Source organism: Vipera berus (genome assembly GCF_964194415.1).
Source record: "Vipera berus genome assembly, chromosome: 14".
Taxonomy (NCBI): Eukaryota; Metazoa; Chordata; class Lepidosauria; order Squamata; family Viperidae; genus Vipera; species Vipera berus.
Genome location: NC_138217.1, coordinates 2,976,810 through 2,994,482, shown reverse-complemented (window position 1 = coordinate 2,994,482; position 17,673 = coordinate 2,976,810). Strand labels below are relative to the sequence as shown.

Below are 17,673 nucleotides of genomic sequence, written 5' to 3'. Positions count from 1 at the left end.
GGAGGCCAGCAACAAAGGCCCTTTATAGGTCTGACCTTCAGCGCAGGCCAGGCTCTCCTCGCTGGACCAGCTGCCGAGGCGAGGCTCAAGAGGAGGGCCACCTGCTCGCCGGCTATCCTGCAATCAGCCGGCTCCAGGTCTTGCCACCGGACAGCCTCCAGGGCCCGAGTTGGGTGGGCAACAACGGGATCCCCTCCTCAGCTGACCAAGCAGGGGGGCAGCTACCCCCGAATTACTGGCTGGAGTTGGCAGCCGGCCCCCCAGGCGGTCAGTCGGGAGGGCGAGGCGGAGCACGGTCAGAGGGCTGCCGGCGTGGGAGAGGGGGAACATCTGCTCCCGGGCTTGCTGTACTACCTTGACCGACAATTGGGAACAGAATATCTGTTGCTAAGCAAGGCAGTTATTACGTGGACCGTGCCTGATTTTATGACCCTTTTTTTGTTAAGTGAATCATTGCAGCTGTTAAGCGGATCAGGTGGTTGTTAAGCAAATCCAGCTTCGCCCACTACTGACTGCTTGTTGGAAGCCAGATGGAAAAGTGCAAAAGGTGATCAGGCCACGCTGGTAGAGTAGCTGGAATGCCGGGGGGGGGGGGGGGGGGGTTAGCCTCAAGGCTGGAGGAGGCAGATATCTAAAGATGGTCTGAAGATTTGTGGCTTCCTAACTCCTTGTGCATCACTCAGGACTAGAAACAATTGGTGGGAAAAGGCTGAACGAGTTCCTGAACTTTCTGGCAGCAACAAACCTGGAATCTTCTAGGGCAGGGGTCCCCAATGCCCCCGCTCCGTGGACCGCTACTGGGCCACGGCATGACAGCAACCGGTCTGCACAAACAAGCAAAGTCCCATCCGCGGGATGCAGGCAACACACAAAACCACACACACCCCGGTCTGCGGAAAAACCTCTCTCCACGGAACCGGCCCCTGGTGCCCCAAAGGTTGGGGGGGCTCTGGTCTAGGGAGAAAGGAGAAATATACGCAGACTGCTTTTTTTTTCTTCACTAAACGCATTTATACATTAATTCGACAGGACTGTTATAATTTGGAGATATGCAGATAGACAGCTGCTAAATATGGGTACTGCAATCTACATTGTGATATTCAAAGCTACAAACAAAAAATTAGCACAACAGTGGAGGGGAAGGATGAAAAAAGAAAAAAACAACAACAACAACTGAGATGTATTTTTTCCTAAATCTAAATCTAACTATACACATAATGAGAACTGATCTACAAAAGTATTTGGGCGCACTACGTGAATAGAGCAAAGAGGGGATGAGGCTGGTTTTGTGATTCCTGAGTTGGAAGACAGAAAGAGGGGAGCTACACACTGTACTTGTACCTTTGATCTATGGGGTGCTGGGACACGAAAGTGCCCCTTCAGTGCCAACTACTGATCATAGGGCATCCACGGCCACAGAAGGAGGAGCTCTGAGGAAGCAATGTCACAGAAGAGTATTTAGCCCCTGGATCGCCGGTCTCCTGCACTGCAAGGGAGCGACTGCTTTGGCCAAGAAGAAGGTGGGGCACGAGCAGCATTCAAGAGAGGTTCCTTCCAGGAAGGCCTTTCAGGGGACAGGAGAAACTGAAGGCGCCAGACCCACCCACCCCCTATGCAAGATCATCCCCATCAGCAACTGCCCAGGGCGAAGAAGGCTTCCTGCTCCACTGACTTTCCCAGTGAGGTGTTTGAATGGACCAGGACCACCATGGAGAAGACGACCTCCGCTCTTGGCCACTAGCTGGCCCTTCCCTCCTTTCCAAATGCAGATCTTAACCTGCATCCTTAGTCTACTGAGCATCTATAGACCAAGCCACAATGGTCCTCATACAACACTAAGCTAGAAATCACGATTTATTTAGCACAATGGCTGGGGGGGGGGAAAGCAGAACTGAATGCTTTGTGCAACACCTGAATATGGACAAAAATTTCATTTGCCCTCATTTTGGGGGCACTGTTAAGTCTTCTTTGTTTGGCAGGAGGAGACCAAAAAATATCCCAGTCTTGATTCACACCCACAGATGTAGAAAATGCAGCAGGGGAAAGGAAACAAAGGGGGGGGGGGAACTCTGAGAACTTTCCCTATCTTTCACATAGGGCACAAAGATCTTTGCAACTCTTACTTGAAAGTACTTTATTTCCAGACTTCCAAATATTGAAGATTATAAGAGCCTTGGTGGAGCAGTGGGCTAATGCCTCCTTAAGTAACACCAGCTGCCTGCAATTAGTGCAGGTTCGCGTCCCACCAGGCTCAAGGTTGACTCAGCCTTCCATCCTTCCGAGGTAGGTAAAATGAGGACCCAGATTGTTGGGGGCAATTAAGCTGACTTTGTAATAATGCCGCTTGGGTGTGTGTGTGAAAGCCCTAACAAGCAGGCATATACATAGAATGAAGGCTACTGCTAAGCTTGTTAGCCGCCCTGAGTCTTCGGAGAAGGGCGGGATATAAATGGAATTAAAATAAAATAAAAATAAAAATAAGCTGGATGGGGGGGAGACTACCTGGGGAAGGAAGGCATCCACCATCCTGACTCTTTCTCCCCCTCACTCCTACAATAAAAAACCCATCAGACAATTCCAGCCTGGCGCTTTTGCCTTTCTTTCAGCAGCTCAGGCCTCGCTCTTTAACCCAGCAAGGGAGGACGGGACTTGCAATTCGCACTTACGTAAGAAGCCTGCCTTGCTAATCCTGGTTGGGATGGGCAAACGGTGGCTTCCTGTCTCTGTGTGCTAGAGAACTGGAAGTGTCGGGATAGAGTGACATTTTGAATAGATTTAAGTCCAGATGGAGCACACGGACCTCGGAGGGCAGATACAACCCATCGGAAAGCCTCAGCCTTGGGGGAAGCTGATCCGGTTGGGGGTGGAACAAGCCAAGCCCCACGTCTTGTTGCTGAAAGCAAGTGCTGACCCACCTTAAAGCCCATCCAGGGCGATCTCCCCTTTCAGAAAAAGAGAAGCTGGCTACTAAGTAAAGCATCAAGCAAAGAGCATTGCAAGTGGTGGCCCACCACAGCGTCTGAAAATGCAGCTGCTACCTGGAATTGCTTGCTGGACCTGGCCCCATGCACGATGCGAAGAATAAGGGCTCAACTTGCTAAAGCACATTGATTTGTGCTTTAGATTGTAAGCCGCCCTGAGTCTTCGGAGAAGGGCAGGATATAAATGGGATTTTTTAAAAAAAAAACCCTTCAAAGCAGGACTCCAGGGGGAACAATCTACCTCTCAGACATTTTTGGAGACGCTTCTTTAAAAGCCTGAGTGTTTGAACTGAGGCGGGCTGTCAATAGGTAAATGGTTCCCCCTGAAAGGCTTCGTAATAGTTTTGGCCCCAAAGACCTTGATTGACTCTGTTTCTAAACTTTTAAAAATGGCTTTAATGCCGCAATTTTAATCCGTAGCTTTATCCTTGCGAGCAGTTCCTTTTCATTATTGCCTTGCTTTTATAGTACATTATTGCAAATGTCCACATACTGAAGGGCGGTGCTTTCATTTTATCCATCCTTTTAAAAATAAAGCAATGGATAAAATAAAATGCCAAGAACGCAAAATGTTCAAAGCCTCCAACAATGTATGGAGTAGGAGGATGGCTTGTGGAGCAATGAAAACTGAAAATGAAATGGGAGTTACCAGGTGATCTTGCAGGATTCAGAAAGAAAGGGGAGCAGAAGAGCCCCCCCCCCACCATCAGGCAGAAAAGTATAGGCATCATGAAAGGGGGGCATAAAGGGAGGGCAGGGGGGGGAGAACAAGACCAATGACAGACTTCAGTTTCCCAGGAAATAATCTTGCACAGGCCAAGAACCTGTTAGGGTGGACAACCTTTGGCTGTGTGACACACACATAACTCCCAGGACCCCTTTTGAGGGCTTTAAGCATCCCAGAGCTGGCAGGCCTTTTCGGACTTTTAGGCATGACCCCTTAAAACTACCCAACTCCTTCAAGAAATCCCCAAATTGTTTGCTCTGGCTGTCCAGCAATGCCATGGCATTGCCGGCAGAAGTGTTGGCCTGTGCAAGAATGCTGACTGCTAGCAATGCACCATTTGGTCTTTCCAGCCAGGATCCCCAAAGTTTTGTGCCAGGCTGCAGAGTTTGGAACGAGCAGAGAGAAGGGAAAAAATGGGAAAGGGCTTCAATTGGGCATAAGCTGTGGGTGCCCTGAAATCAGGAAACCACAGCTGAGGTGCAAAAATCTGGATGGCCATTAGATTCCTATAGTGCAAATGTGGCAGATCTTCCAAAACCTCTCTCAGGAAAAGCACATGATTGACAGGAGGCCTTTCAAAGTGTCCTCAAAGGTTGGAGCCGCCAAACTTTCAGGTGGCAACAAACACTAGTTATGACTTTTAGAACAATCTGTGGTTGCCACCAGAGTAATTACAGGCTGCAGCGCTTATACTCCTGGGTGTGAGACAGGAGGAAACACACCCTTCTCCTGTGTTATCCTTGTCAAGCTCTGCCAAACAAAGCAGAGCAGCATCCAGGACAGGGGGAAGGAATGCTGGTTAATTCATAGCACAACTTTTGATCAGCCCCTGCCCCGCTCAACTCCTAATTATATTTTGCAGTGAATTGCACTAGGTGCTGAAGTTGTAATCAAGGGTATTGTGGGAGGAGTGGGTTGAATCTAAAGGTGGCTGCCATCTCTATACTTTGGACACCCCAGAGAGCCCCTGGATATAATGGTGACTTTATACTAGCTTCTGTGGGTATAATGAAATAGGTCAATTTCTAATAGATGATGTTTTAGGATTTAGGATTTTTAGGATTTCTGCTCTTCTTTGGGCGTCTTCACCAAAGAAACCTCGGAACTGTACTCTGACAGGGATGCTGAGTCCTAGCAGGCACTCCCAACCTCTGACTAACACCTGGAGGAAATAGGGCGAGTCTTGGAACACTTAATAATTGGAGAGTTCGTTCCTACACGGACCCTAAGTGCTTACCTTCCCAAACTGCTCGAAGTATTGTTTTACATCTTCCACGGTGGTGTTCACAGACAAGCCGCCTACAAATATTTTCTTAGTCCGTGTTACCATCTAGAAAACAGAAGAAAAAAGAGGCTGCGGTGCAAGATTCAGAGTTGTTCACACACACACACACACACACACACACACACACACACACACACAAAAAGAAAAGCTTTTGCAAGAAAAGGTCCCACGGCAGGCTGAGCTGGGAAGAAAGCTAGCCGCTTCCGGATGGCCAGAGCAGGCATCTGTTCTGCAGAGATCCCAAGCCGAAGATGTCCCCTTTCTGCCCCAAAATGTCAAAATCTAGAGTGAAGTATTTGTGCTGCAGCATAAGTGCTCCCACACTGGGCAACTTGCCTATAAACAGCCTGGATCGCAATTACAAAACACAAGAACCGACCAGCCACAGCTTCTTCTGCCCCGAGAAGATGGGCAACATCTTGTGAACATCACAAACTGGCAGTGTCTCAGAGGGCAGGCCCTCGCTCTCCTGCCAGCAAGGTCATTTCTGACGTTGGGCTTTTGAGGGACGCCCCCCTTCCCTCCCTCCTGCTTCTCTTCATTTGTGCCCCAGAAGGCTTTTTAGGAAGACCCCAACAGGGGCCAAGTCCCCGCTATTATGGGCATGTTCTGCCAGGACAGAGGAGGTCTTCCCATTAAATAAACCGTGCAGAGTTGTGGGATTTGTGTGCTTTTCAGCATCACCAGTGAACAGGAATTTTGGGCCAACCACCCCCTGCCAAGTCATTTCGCCAATTTCAGTTTTCACGGATTGCGCTTTTGCTGTTTGTAATGTGGCATGGATTTATTTGGTACTGCATTACATTCTGTATGGCTGTAATTTTTGGGTTGTGTATATATTTTACAGAACTGGATTTATTACAGGATACTTGGCTTCCACTTTAATGGAAAGCAATCAAACATGTTAAGAGACGGCGGGGGGAGAATAAGAGAGATGGTACAACATGCCAAAATGCCTTTTAGAAGAGACCATGGGAGGACACCCAATTTCCAGCTCCAGAGCACCTTAATTGTGAAGGACCCCAGGGAGGTCTTGGAACCCCCTTCCCCTTGGCCTGACGCCTTCGCTTTGCAAGAAAAATCTGCTTCCAATGACTCAATGGAGCACAGAGTTAATCCACTGCAATTCTCAGTCTTGAAAGCCGTTTCCACCCCCCCAAGCAAAATACCTTCTGTCACCAAACTGCTTAATGGAATTAACCCAGTTCCAGCCCTGAGCCGCAGAGCTGTTCCTTGGGCTACCTGATCCGCTCGGCCACCTGCCCAGAGCACCCTCGGCACTACGAGCACAGCAGCCTCTCGGGCATCTGGGGACGGGGGTGTTATCAGAAGAGCTCAGCAGAGAATCCTTCTTGGAAAGGAGAGCATCCAAACTCAATGCTTCTCAGGTGACCCTCTGCACGCAGACCCCACCGTTTTCCTTTCTCAATGTTTAGACGGTGAATGTTAGACGATGGGGGGTGAGGTGTTACCCCCCGTTGATAGGGCTCGCAACTTGGGCGTCCTCCTGGGTTCACGACTCAGTTTTGAAGACCATATAGGAGCCGTGACCAGGGGGGCTTTTGCCCAGGTTCGCCTGGTGCGCCAGTTGCGACCCTATCTGGACCGAGATGCCCTACGCACAGTCACTCATGCGCTCGTGACCTCCCGTTTAGATTACTGCCACGCTCCCTACATGGGGCTGCCCTTGAGGACCACTCGGAGGCTTCAACTGGTGCAGAATGCGGCCGTGCGAGTTGTGATGGGGGTTTCCCGATACTCCCATGTAACACCTCTACTCCGCGAGCTGCATTGGCTTCCAGTTGCCCTCCGGGTGAGATTCAAGGTGCTGGTGATGACCTATAAAGCCCTGAATGGCTTGGGTCCGGGATATCTGAGGGAACACCTGCTGCCGGCATCGAGTTCCCTTCGTCCAGTGCGCTCCCACAGGGAGGGTCTTCTCAGGGTCCCTCCGGTAAGAGATTGCCGGCGGGTAACACCCAGGGATCGGGCCTTCTCAGTGGGGGCGCCTGCCCTTTGGAACCAGCTGCCAGTGGAGCTGAGGACTGCCCCCGACCTCCGTTCATTCCGCCGGGGCCTGAAGACCTGGCTCTTTGAGCTCTCTGGCCCAGGCTGAGGAAATTTGATTTTAATGGGGGTTTTATTTGACAGGGGCACATACAATTTTTTCTTTTTAAACTTGTTTTAACTTTTGTATTCGGTTTTTTAATTTACCCTGTAAACCGCCCTGAGTCCTTCGGGAAAGGGCGGTATAGAAATGTAATAATAAAATAAAATGTAATAATAAAAACCTCTGGGACAGAGGAATGTGGCCTTCGTGGCTAGAAACAGTTTGGTCTCTGTGGGTATGTTTTTGGTGCCACCCGGTTGCCTGGTTCCATCCAGCTTTTTCGCCTTTTTCAATAATTATTCTTAATCTCGTGGCACACCTTGGGAAGCCCACAAGCATGTATGTAACAGGCAGTCAAGCTACTACTCTGAAATAGCATTGTGGTCTCCTAGCTAATCTAACAATGTCAGACGCTAATATTATTATTATTTTAATTTAAAACAAAAGGTTGCGGGCAAAGCAAATCTTGCTACTGGCACCTGGGGGTGAGGGCTAAGTGAAGCCTGCAACCCCTGCAGAGGTTGGTTCACCAAACCAGTGTTAGATTTTAAGGACTGTGGCAAGTAGCTCTGTTTTCCCAGAAGCTCCTTGCTCCCTTTTGTGAAAGAGTTTGGTGTGGTGGTTATGGAGCCAGGTGGGCTCTCTGTCAGTCCAACCTACTGATCGGTTGGTTATTGTGGGGCAGGCAGGAGACGGGAGCTTTATTTACAGCACCCTGAGTCATATAAAATAAAAGTAGGGTACAAATCTCATAAGGAAGAAATAAAGTCCCACACTCATATTAACGGTATGTGGGAATGACCGTGAGAGACACAGGAAGAGCTGCAGACTAAACATTCGTGCAAAAAGTTCTCTCGTTTCACGAAAGGAAAAAGGGCGTGGGAAGCGTTTCGTAAGGGACCCTCCCTAGCTTCTAGAGAGTAAAAGGAAAAGAGCGGAGAGATACTTTAACACAACAATAAAGAGAGATAGAATTTCTTCTGTGCTTCTTGTCTGCACGGCCTTGAAGAGCTAATGTTAGCCCACCCTCCAAACCAAAAAGAGATGAAAAAATTGGCCCTGCCCCTTTTGTGATGTACCAGCATCCCTGGGTGGGTCCCCCATAATGCTGGAATGATGAGACTGAACTGCGGCCTCTGGCCCTGCAAACGTCTGCCCAAAATGTGCTGGTCCCAAAGGTGGCCACAGCTGAAGACTACCTGTATTAAGACCACCATTTCGTGAGCTGTGGTAGTGCAGTGGTTAGAATGCAGTATACTGATCCTGAGCGGCTCAAGGTTGACTCGGCCTTCTATCCTTCCGAGGTCCGTAAAATGAGGATCCAGATTGTTGGGGGCCACAGGCTGACTCTGTAAACTGCTTAGAGAGGGCTGTAAAGGACTGTGAAGTGGTATATAAGTCTTAAGTGCTAGTGCTAATGTTATTGGTCCATCTTCCTTCCTTCCTTCCTTCCTTCCTTCCTTCCTTCCTTCCTTCCTTCCTTCCTTCCTTCCTTCCTTCATTCATTCCAGCAGTGGTTAGAATGCAGTATTGCAGGCTAACTCACTGCTCACTGCCAGCAGTTCGATCCTAACTGGCTCAAGGTTGACTCAGCCTTCCATCCTTCTGAGGTCAATAAAATGAGGACCCAGATTGTTGGGAGCAACAGGCTGACTCTGTAAAACCACTTAGAGAAGGCTGTAAAGCACTATGGAGCAGTATATGTCTAAGTGGTATTGCTCTTTCTTCCTTCCTTCCTTCCTCCCACAGCCTGCAGTTCAATTCTTACCGGCTCAAGGTTGACTCAGCCTTCCATCCTTCCGAGGTCGTTAAAAAGAGAACCCAGATTGTTGGGGGCAAAATGCCGACTCTGTTAACCACTTAGAGAGGGCTGTAAAGCACTGTGAAGTGGTATATAAGTCTAAGGGCTATTGATACTGCTCTTCCCTTCCCTCCCCCCCCTTCCTTCCTTCCTTCCTTCCTTCCTTCCAATTCTGTATTGCAGGATATTTCTGCCCAATGCCAGGAGTTCGAAGCAGTATGTAGGTCTTAAGTGCTAAGGGCTAGTGCTCTAATTGTCAGCCAGCATCACCACAACTTAGAATAGGCTGGCGCAGCTCCTTGACACTCCGATGGTTCAATCCACTCAAGGTGGTGTTCTACACAAAATGCACAAACCCAGTAACTGTGGCTTGCAAAACATTGCTGATGGTCTTCTGAATCGTAACCATCCATTGGGGACTCAAAAATCGATGGAAGAGCAAAGCTCAAAATGAAGACACAAACTACCAGACCACAACTGAGCCACACATATCTGTTCAAGTGGAGAGCAGCAACTATCTATGGATTCTCTCTAATGCAGCCACCAGCCAGAATTTCCTTCAAATTTTGTCATTTTAATTTATGCTGCCTAGGAACTCTTATAACTTAGGTTTTGTATTTAGCGGCTCTGTTTTACATTTTCTTTTAGCTTGCTTTTTGTCACTGTTTTGTTTTACTTTTGTTCTGAAGACCAATATACTAGTGTCTCTTTAAAACAGAAATATAACAATTACATTAATAAAATGTACCCTACCTTAGGCTGTGCTCTGCGAGGGAAGGCAACCTTTGGGTCAATCTGAAAGAGAAACATGGTGTTTTTTTAAAAAATCAGGTTGGTGTATTTGCAGTTTCTACTGGGGACCAAAAATTCTCCAGCATCTTATGCAGAAAAATAACACGGCAGCATAAAAGAACATGCACGACAAAAGAATATGACAACTTGCTGGGTTTAACAATGAAAAGTTGGGGTGCAGTCTGAAGTTTCCCTTAAATTCCTTGCACGGAAGTAGAACTTGGCAGGATTCCCTGGTAGATGTAACTATTCAAAAGAATCTTGGAAATTACAGAGGGGGCCAGAAAACAAAAGAATGAATGAAATTTAAATAGAAACCAATGAAGAAGTCTTCATTTAGGAATTAAAAAAAATCAAATTCACAGGTGAGGCAAGGATTTTGAACCCTAATTGATCACCGCCATTTAGCAGATCAGCCTGGCAGCCAAACTGGCAAATTTGGAAGTGTGGAATTTAAAATATGGAAAGTAATAATTCCATTACAACCATAAATCCAATCATAAGTCGATGGTCATAAGTCGAAGCAGCTACATGACCGGAAGTAATTTTAGGGCCTTATTTGCAGCAGTTATTATGTGAACCATTCATCTGAATGGACGTTTACTGCCTGAAACCAGCAAAAAAAAAAGTGACCGTAAATTGCCCACACAATGCCGCATCTGGTCGTAAAGCTGGCCCGAACGATAGTTGGTCACAAGCAAGGGGCTACGGCCAATCATTTACAGCGGCTGGGGGTGCTTTGGGGGCTATAAAGCACCTGCCCTGTGGCCATCACAACTCTGAATAGTTGTTAAGCAACCGGCTATAAGTCAGGGACACCTGGTCAGACATCCCTCAGGTACCGGGGTGGGGTGGGGGTGGGGGGCTCTCCCAAAATGTGAAAAGGCTTCACAGAGCAAAAACTCAAGGCTGGTTCTGGAGCAGAGACTGCGGAATATAGCAGGTTTAAGGTAGCAAGAGGCAGGTTGCAACTGGGGGGGGCACGGCAACGGCAGGAAAACTTTCCAGAACAAGCCATTTGACAGCGAAGTCAGCCTCGGGGGGGGGGGGTGGTCCCTGTGTACCCCTCCCTGCATCCTGTTATGGCTGTAATGGCCCAGCTCTTACATCAGCCACAGCGCAAGACTCCTCTCTGGCTGAAATGTCTCCCATTTCTCAATAAGGCAGCAGTAGAATCACCTAGGCTCCCTTCTCAGGTGAGCTCTTTGAAAGACAAAATGGCCAGAGAGAAGTCTGGAGCTGCGGCTGATGCAAGAGCTGGGCCAGTACAGCCTAACAGGCTGCAGGGAGGGGTACAGGGAGCCCCCCCCCACCCCCAGCATGAAGAGGAGGAGCGTTTGGCACAGAGGGAGGAGCCCTCCCTGCCAAGCGGGGAAAGTCGAGGCCTGGAAGAGCTGCCCGCTGCTGTGCCAGCTTGGGCTGGCTCCACCTTTCCCAAGACCTGCCAGGCGCCCAGAAGGTTCCTTGGCCTCACCTCCTTTGGATATGGGAGGCTCCATCCACGCACCAGGGTTAATAACACACCAACTGGGCCAAATTCCCCATCAAATGTGCATCCAGTTAGGTGGATGTTTTCTCTGAGGCAGGAGAATCGCCGCCGCCCCCCGCCCCCCACCAGTTTCTCTGCCCACCTCCCTGGTCACAGCATCTTCACTGAGTAAGGAATGGGCAGCAGGGCGAGGGGGGCATGGACACACAGATGCAACGATACTGTAGCAACAAAAAACACGGCTTAAGAATTTGCTTGGTGTAACACAGGCATTCATGGGCCAAAACCATGGAATTCTTTTGGACCAGGAGAATCATCTAGTCGCTCCCTCTGTCGTGGGGAGCAAAACCACCTAAGCCATCCCCCCAGCCTCCCCTTGGACCCCTCCCAAGGACACTGTGTTGGTTAAGGATGCTGCAGAGATCCCCACTCAGACTCTCCCCTGGGTGGAAGGGAAGGCTGCAGACCCCTGGAGAGAGGACTATACCCTCCAAGACTGGATATTCACACCCACAGTCAAGTCCTTGGCCACTAAACGCCTCCTTCCACCCTTAAAGGATTCCCTTCCTTTGGAAAACATTTCAAATGCAGGTTTGGAAAATTTGAAAATGCAAGAGGTTGGACTAGAAGACCTCCAAGGCTTCTTGCAGTCTTATTACTCTGTGTCACAGGGGTAGGCAACCTTGGCTCTCATAGGACTCGTGGACTTCAACTCCCAGAATTCCTGAGCCAGCCACGCTGAGGGGAAAGGGAGAGCTTTCCAAGCTGAGCCATGCCGGCTCAGGAGTTCTGGGAGTTGAAGTCCACGAGTCATAAAAGAGCCAAGGTGGCCTACCCCTGCCCTATGTCCTCTTTCCATGAGGATGGTGAAGGTCCATGCATTCACGTCATACAAGCCACAGTGAAGAAATTCCTTCTGGTTTACTGAGAGGGCACCACACCAGCACCTCCCTCACTTCATCGACTTTCCATCCCAGGAAAGCAGAGGCTGTCCTCTGCAGGGCAGAGAACCAGCAAAGGCCAGGCTTTTGAAGGCCTTTCCAGCTTGCATGCAACACTGCAAGGACACATCCTGCCTGCTTTTGTCATTCTTGTTCCTTTCACTGATGTGCTGTCCTTCTCCTTTCTTTCCATTTATTGTGGGCCTCCAACTGCCTCAGCTGCCCCCAAGCTGGACCATGCCTTCTTCTCAAATTCCCTCCCCCCAAAAGACTCACGGGGGAAAAAAATTATCTCTGCCTTCACTCATCTTCACAATCTATCTTGATATCTGGCATTTTGCACTACACTACACTGAATGGCTTTACATTATTTATTCTATTGAATTCAAAATTTATTTTGTACATTAATTTCCATCGTTATCAGACAGGGCACTGAATGAAATGGAACCTTCGGAGGAAATGTAAAGAAAGGCAAAGACTTCAATCGTGAGCGAATTTCACTGAATGCAGCTGGGATTCTTAACTCCAGATAGGCATCCACGTCAATAAACTCACTTAAATCAGACTTCTCAAATGTGGGATTCTCTGGACTACAATTGCTACGGCCCATAGCATCTCCCCACACTCACTGGTGGGAACCGTTGTCTTGGTCTGGATAGGCCACAGTCCTGCTGCCATTTTGTTCATTTTTGCCAACTGAATTCAAAGACACTGCCTTCCCTAACAATGTGGATTTTTAAAAAACTTGAAATCAACAGAATTTCTTGAACCAAAAGTTTTTCTGTGCTAGCATATTTATTCAATTTATGATCCAGGCAGCATGGACCCGAGGAAGGATGATTTTATAAGCTGGATAAGTACCTCCCAGAGTATCGAAAACATTTGAACTGATTTAGGGGAAAACACAAAAAAGTACATTCAAACAGACCAATCTTGCTTAAGGTTCCCTGGCCAAGAGGTTTTGGGAATGCTGTCTATGGGCAGAAGAGCTAAAATCATGCAAAATCATAATAACATCCTTGAAATTAAGAGGCAGTAGAGATGATCCTTCGCAGCTCCATTGATCCTATACTTCCTACAATCAACATTAACAACTACAAGAACTGTGTCTATTTATATACCTAGTTTAATGAAAAGAAGAATTAGGGGGTGACATGATAGTGTTCCAATATTTGAGAGGCTGCCACAAAGAAGGGGTCAAGCTATTCTCCAAAGCCCCTGAAGGCAGGACAAGAAGCAACGGATGGAAACTAATCGAGAGAAGCAACTAGGAATTAAGGACAAATTTTCTGACAGAACAATTAATCAGTGGAACAGCTTGTGGGTGCTCCGTCACTGGAGATTTTTAAGAAGAGACTGGACAGCCATTTGTCTGAAATGGCATAGGGTTTCCGGCTTGAGCAGCGAGTTGGACTAGAAGACCTCCAAGGTCCCTTCCAACTCTGATATTCTGTTAACTACCACCTTTTTTACCCAAATTGGGTCAGTTGCACTCAAACCAGCTTCATTGGAAGGAAAATGCAAACAAGCCACAACAAAGCACATGGTATAGCATAATGAAGGTTTCCAGTCATGGTTAGTTGTGGAGTCTTTGGTGCTCTCTGAGCTTGGTTGTTTTCTTGAAGGTGTTTCATGACCCAACTAGGCAACATCTTCAGTGCTAGGGGGAGGACTCTCTTTATATATAATAGCTTGCCCTCTCAGTGTCGGTGGAAGTGTGGTTTTCTTCTATGTAGTTCCTCGATTAGTTTATTAGTGTTTGACTGTTTGTCCGAGTCGGAAATTCCTTGATTGGGGTATTGTTTACTGCTTGGTTGTTGGTACTATATTAACCCTGGTGCTAATTTCTGCTTATCTGGGTGTTGATTACTTCGTAAAGGAGGTGTTTTGGTCTTTTTGTTTCCTTCTCAGCTTTTTGATTGTCTCTTTTGAATGATGTGTAAATGTTATTTATCTCTATCTGCCTGTTGATGGCTGATCTGTCTGAGTGTCTGTCTTCCAGGAATTCTTTCCCATTTTTGGATTTTGCTTGCAACAGGACACATGAGCCAAACATCCAACATGAACTTTTCCTATCTTTATTCCCTTCTTCTGTAAGAGGAGGAATATGCGGACTGTACTCACATACAGGCAGATTTGACTTGATCACCAAATCATTTCCCAGATTTTCACACTGCAATGGACTCTAAACCAATGTTTCTCAACCTTATAGAAGCCTAGGGAGGGAGGGAGGAACCTTAAGAGGTCTTCTACTCCAAACCTCTGGTCGTGGCAAGAGCATTATACCATCCTGGTCAAATGGTTATTTAGTCTACTCTTGCAAACCTTGGCAATTTTAAGATAGATGGACTTCAGCTCCTAGCATGCTGGCTGGGGAATTCTGATAGCTTACTTCCACCAACACTGAGAAACACTGCTCTAAACCAGGGGTCTTCAACCGTGGCAACTTTAAGACTTGTGGCTTCAACTTCCAGAATTTCTCAGCCAGCAAAGCTGGCTGAGGAATTCTGATAGTTGAGGTTTACAAGTCTTAAAGTTGCCACGGTTGAAGACCCCTGCTCTAAACTGATCAAAAGAGTTGAACACATCTACAAGTAGCCCTCAACAGACAGCTGTAATAGAGTCTGCCCAATATGGTTGCAAGTTGCAATGGTTGTAAAATGGGTCCATTATATGACCAATCTGATTATACAACCTTTTGGGGGGCAGTTGTTAGCCAATGGTCCACTATGGGCAGTTTTGTCAAAACCATGGAAAATGCAGTCACATGACCACAGGAGGTGGCAAACAACTGTAAACATGGCTATTTTGCCAAGCACCTGAAGTTCAGTCGCGTGATTGCGAAGGAGACCCGCTAAGCACATTGATTTGTGCTTTAGATTGTAAGCCGCCCTGAGTCTTCGGAGAAGGGCGGGATATAAATGGGATTAAAAAAAAATGGGACTGGTTGTATGTGAAGGGCTATCTGTATCACACGAACCCACAAAGGACTGGCTGGGGCTAAAACTAGCCAACTTTCAGCCTGCTGCACTAATCAAGCAGTATGAACACATCCAAACATAGTGGGTGGTTAAACTCAGGTGACCCTGTTTGTGGCCCCTGAAAGATCTCAAGAACATGCAACCAAAATTCAGCAGCAGACTGACGAAGGTCACAATGGCAAGGTAAAGGTAAAGGTTCCCCCGCACATGCGTGCTGGTCGTTTCCGACTCTAGGGGCCGGTGCTCATCTATGTTTCAAAGCCGAAGAGCCAATGCTTGTCCAAGGACGTCTCCGTGGTCATGTGGCTGGCATGACTGGACGCCAAAGGCGCACAGAACGCTGTTACCTTCCCACCGGAGTGGTCCCTATTTTTCTACTTGCATTTTTACATGCTTTCGAACTGCTAGGTTGGCAGAAACTGGGACGAGTAACAGGCGCTCACTCTGTTATGCGGCACTCGGGATTCAACCCGCCAAACTGCCGACCTTCTGATCGACAAGCTCAGCGTCTTAACCCAGTGAGCCACCGTGTCCCTTTTGGTCACAACGGGGATAATACTAATAACGAACCAGGTCTATTTCATCTTTAGCCCCCGGAAAATTTTCAATATAGCTCTAAACTTGGGGCACTTTCCTCCTGGGGACCTTAAATTACTGTTGTAGGTCATCAGCCAGTTAAGAGGCCGAGTTGAGTGTTGCCCTCCTGGTTCAACCCACCAAGCCAACTGCATGATGGCTTAGCACCAAATGGTCCTGGCAGCAATTTCAATTTGCACGTCACACTAAACCACAGGTAGTATTTCCCATTACGCAGGTTGGCATGCCTGGCACAACACACCATCTGGGGCACAGCCCTCTAGGTGGAGTGGGTGTCCAGGTCTGTCAGGCCAGCCTTCAAGCCATAGCCCATGTCCTTAAATCTTTACTGAACTTTCTTCTAAAAATTATTTCCCAGAAGCAGAAGACCACACTAATAATGATGATGGTGATGATGATGATGTTGGAAGGGACCTTAGAAGTCATCTAGTGCAAACCGCCTACTCAAGCAGGAGAACCTATACCATTTCAGACAAATGGCTGGCCAGTCTCTTCTTAAAAACTTCCAGTGTTGGAGCATTCACAGCTTCTGGAGGCAGATTGTTCCACTGATTAATTGTTCCAACTGTCAGGAAATTTCTCCTTAGTTCCAGGTTGCTTCTCTCGATTAGTTTCCATCCGTTGCTTCTTGTCCTGCCTTCAGGCCCTTTGGAAAATAAGTTTTTATCTTTCGAGGGTAGAAAAGCATTTTCCCCCAATAATAATAATAATAATAATAATAATAATAATAATAATAATAATAATAATAATAATAATAAGAAGAAGAAGAAGAAGAAGAAGAAGAAGAAGAAGAAGTAGTAGTAGTAGTAGTAGTAGTAGTAGTAGTAGTAGTTGGAAGAGACCTGGGAGGTCATCTAGTCCAACCCACTGCTCAGGCAGGAAACCCTATACCATTTCGGACAAATGGCTGTCCAGTCTCTTCTTAAAAACTTCCAGTGTTGGAGCATTCACAGGTTCTGGAGGCAGGTCGTTCCACTGGTTAATTGTTCTAACTGTCAGGAAGTTTCTCCTTAGTTCTAGGTTGCTTCTCTCCTTGACTAGTTTCCATCCGTTGCTTCTTGTCCTGCTTTCAGGTGCTTTGGAGAATAGCTTAACCTCCTCTTCTTTGTGGCAACCTCTGAGATATTGGAAGACTACTATCATGTCACCCAGAGGCAAATGGGATCTCCCTGAAGTTGAAAAATGGTTCCCAAAGTGGTTCCCAAATTTTAATTTGTAATGTGGCAGGAAAGGAAATGGTAAAATACAAGTAATTGTCACATTTACAGTGTGTCCATTTAAATTTTAGTTAATGGGAATGAAATGAGATGAACCTTCTCACTGCTTTCTGGCGCCCTGGGCTAACAGGTGCATTTTCTTTGCACCTTGTTAACAGGAGCAATTATCCTAGGACCCCACTTATTTTTCATAATTTCCCTGACAGCAATAAAACAATTGGGGTTTTTTTTTAACACAAAACTTTCTTTAAGGCATGCACTCGTAATCTTGCCAAGAAAATTGCAGGGATTTGTCCAGGCAGTCGTCAGGAGTTAAAGCACATACACACGAACACACACACACTTTGTCCAAGAAAAATTCCTGACAGCAATTGGGGGGAAGAGGTGTCTTCCATGTAGGAAATGCTGCTGGTGCCCCATAATTCTTAATCAGTAAAGCATCTGGTGCCCTCCTTCCTCCTTTCCTTGCAACACAATGCCCCAAATCGCTAATAAAGTTGGAAGGGACCTTGGATGTCTTCTAGTCCAACCCAGTGCTTAGGCAGGAAACCCTATACCATTTCAGACAGATGGCTGGCCAGTCTCTTCTTAAAAACTTCTAGTGTTGGAGCATTCACAACTTCTGGAGGCAGGTTGTTCCACAAGGCTTGTAAGAAGCCCAAGATTGACTCCAGGTGGCCTGGGGAATTCTTTGCAACAAGTAATCTGCTCTGGCTTCTTCCGGGATGCTGCCTGACCAAAATATCCCCACT

At 47.3% G+C, this 17,673-nt stretch overlaps 1 protein-coding gene across 5 annotated transcripts in view; it reads right to left on the bottom strand.

Moving 5' to 3' along the window:
- The window catches only part of MSI1 (musashi RNA binding protein 1), a 61,917-nt gene that overhangs the window by 33,021 nt on the left and 11,223 nt on the right, over positions 1-17,673 (bottom strand). For all 5 annotated transcript variants that reach the window (XM_081339150.1, XM_081339151.1, XM_081339152.1 and 2 more), the window contains exons 5-6: positions 9,658-9,699; positions 4,946-5,038 (exon numbers count right to left, since the gene is read on the bottom strand). In XM_081339150.1, coding sequence (XP_081195276.1) covers positions 4,946-5,038; positions 9,658-9,699 — 135 coding nt within the window. The remainder of the gene's footprint in view (positions 1-4,945; positions 5,039-9,657; positions 9,700-17,673) is intronic.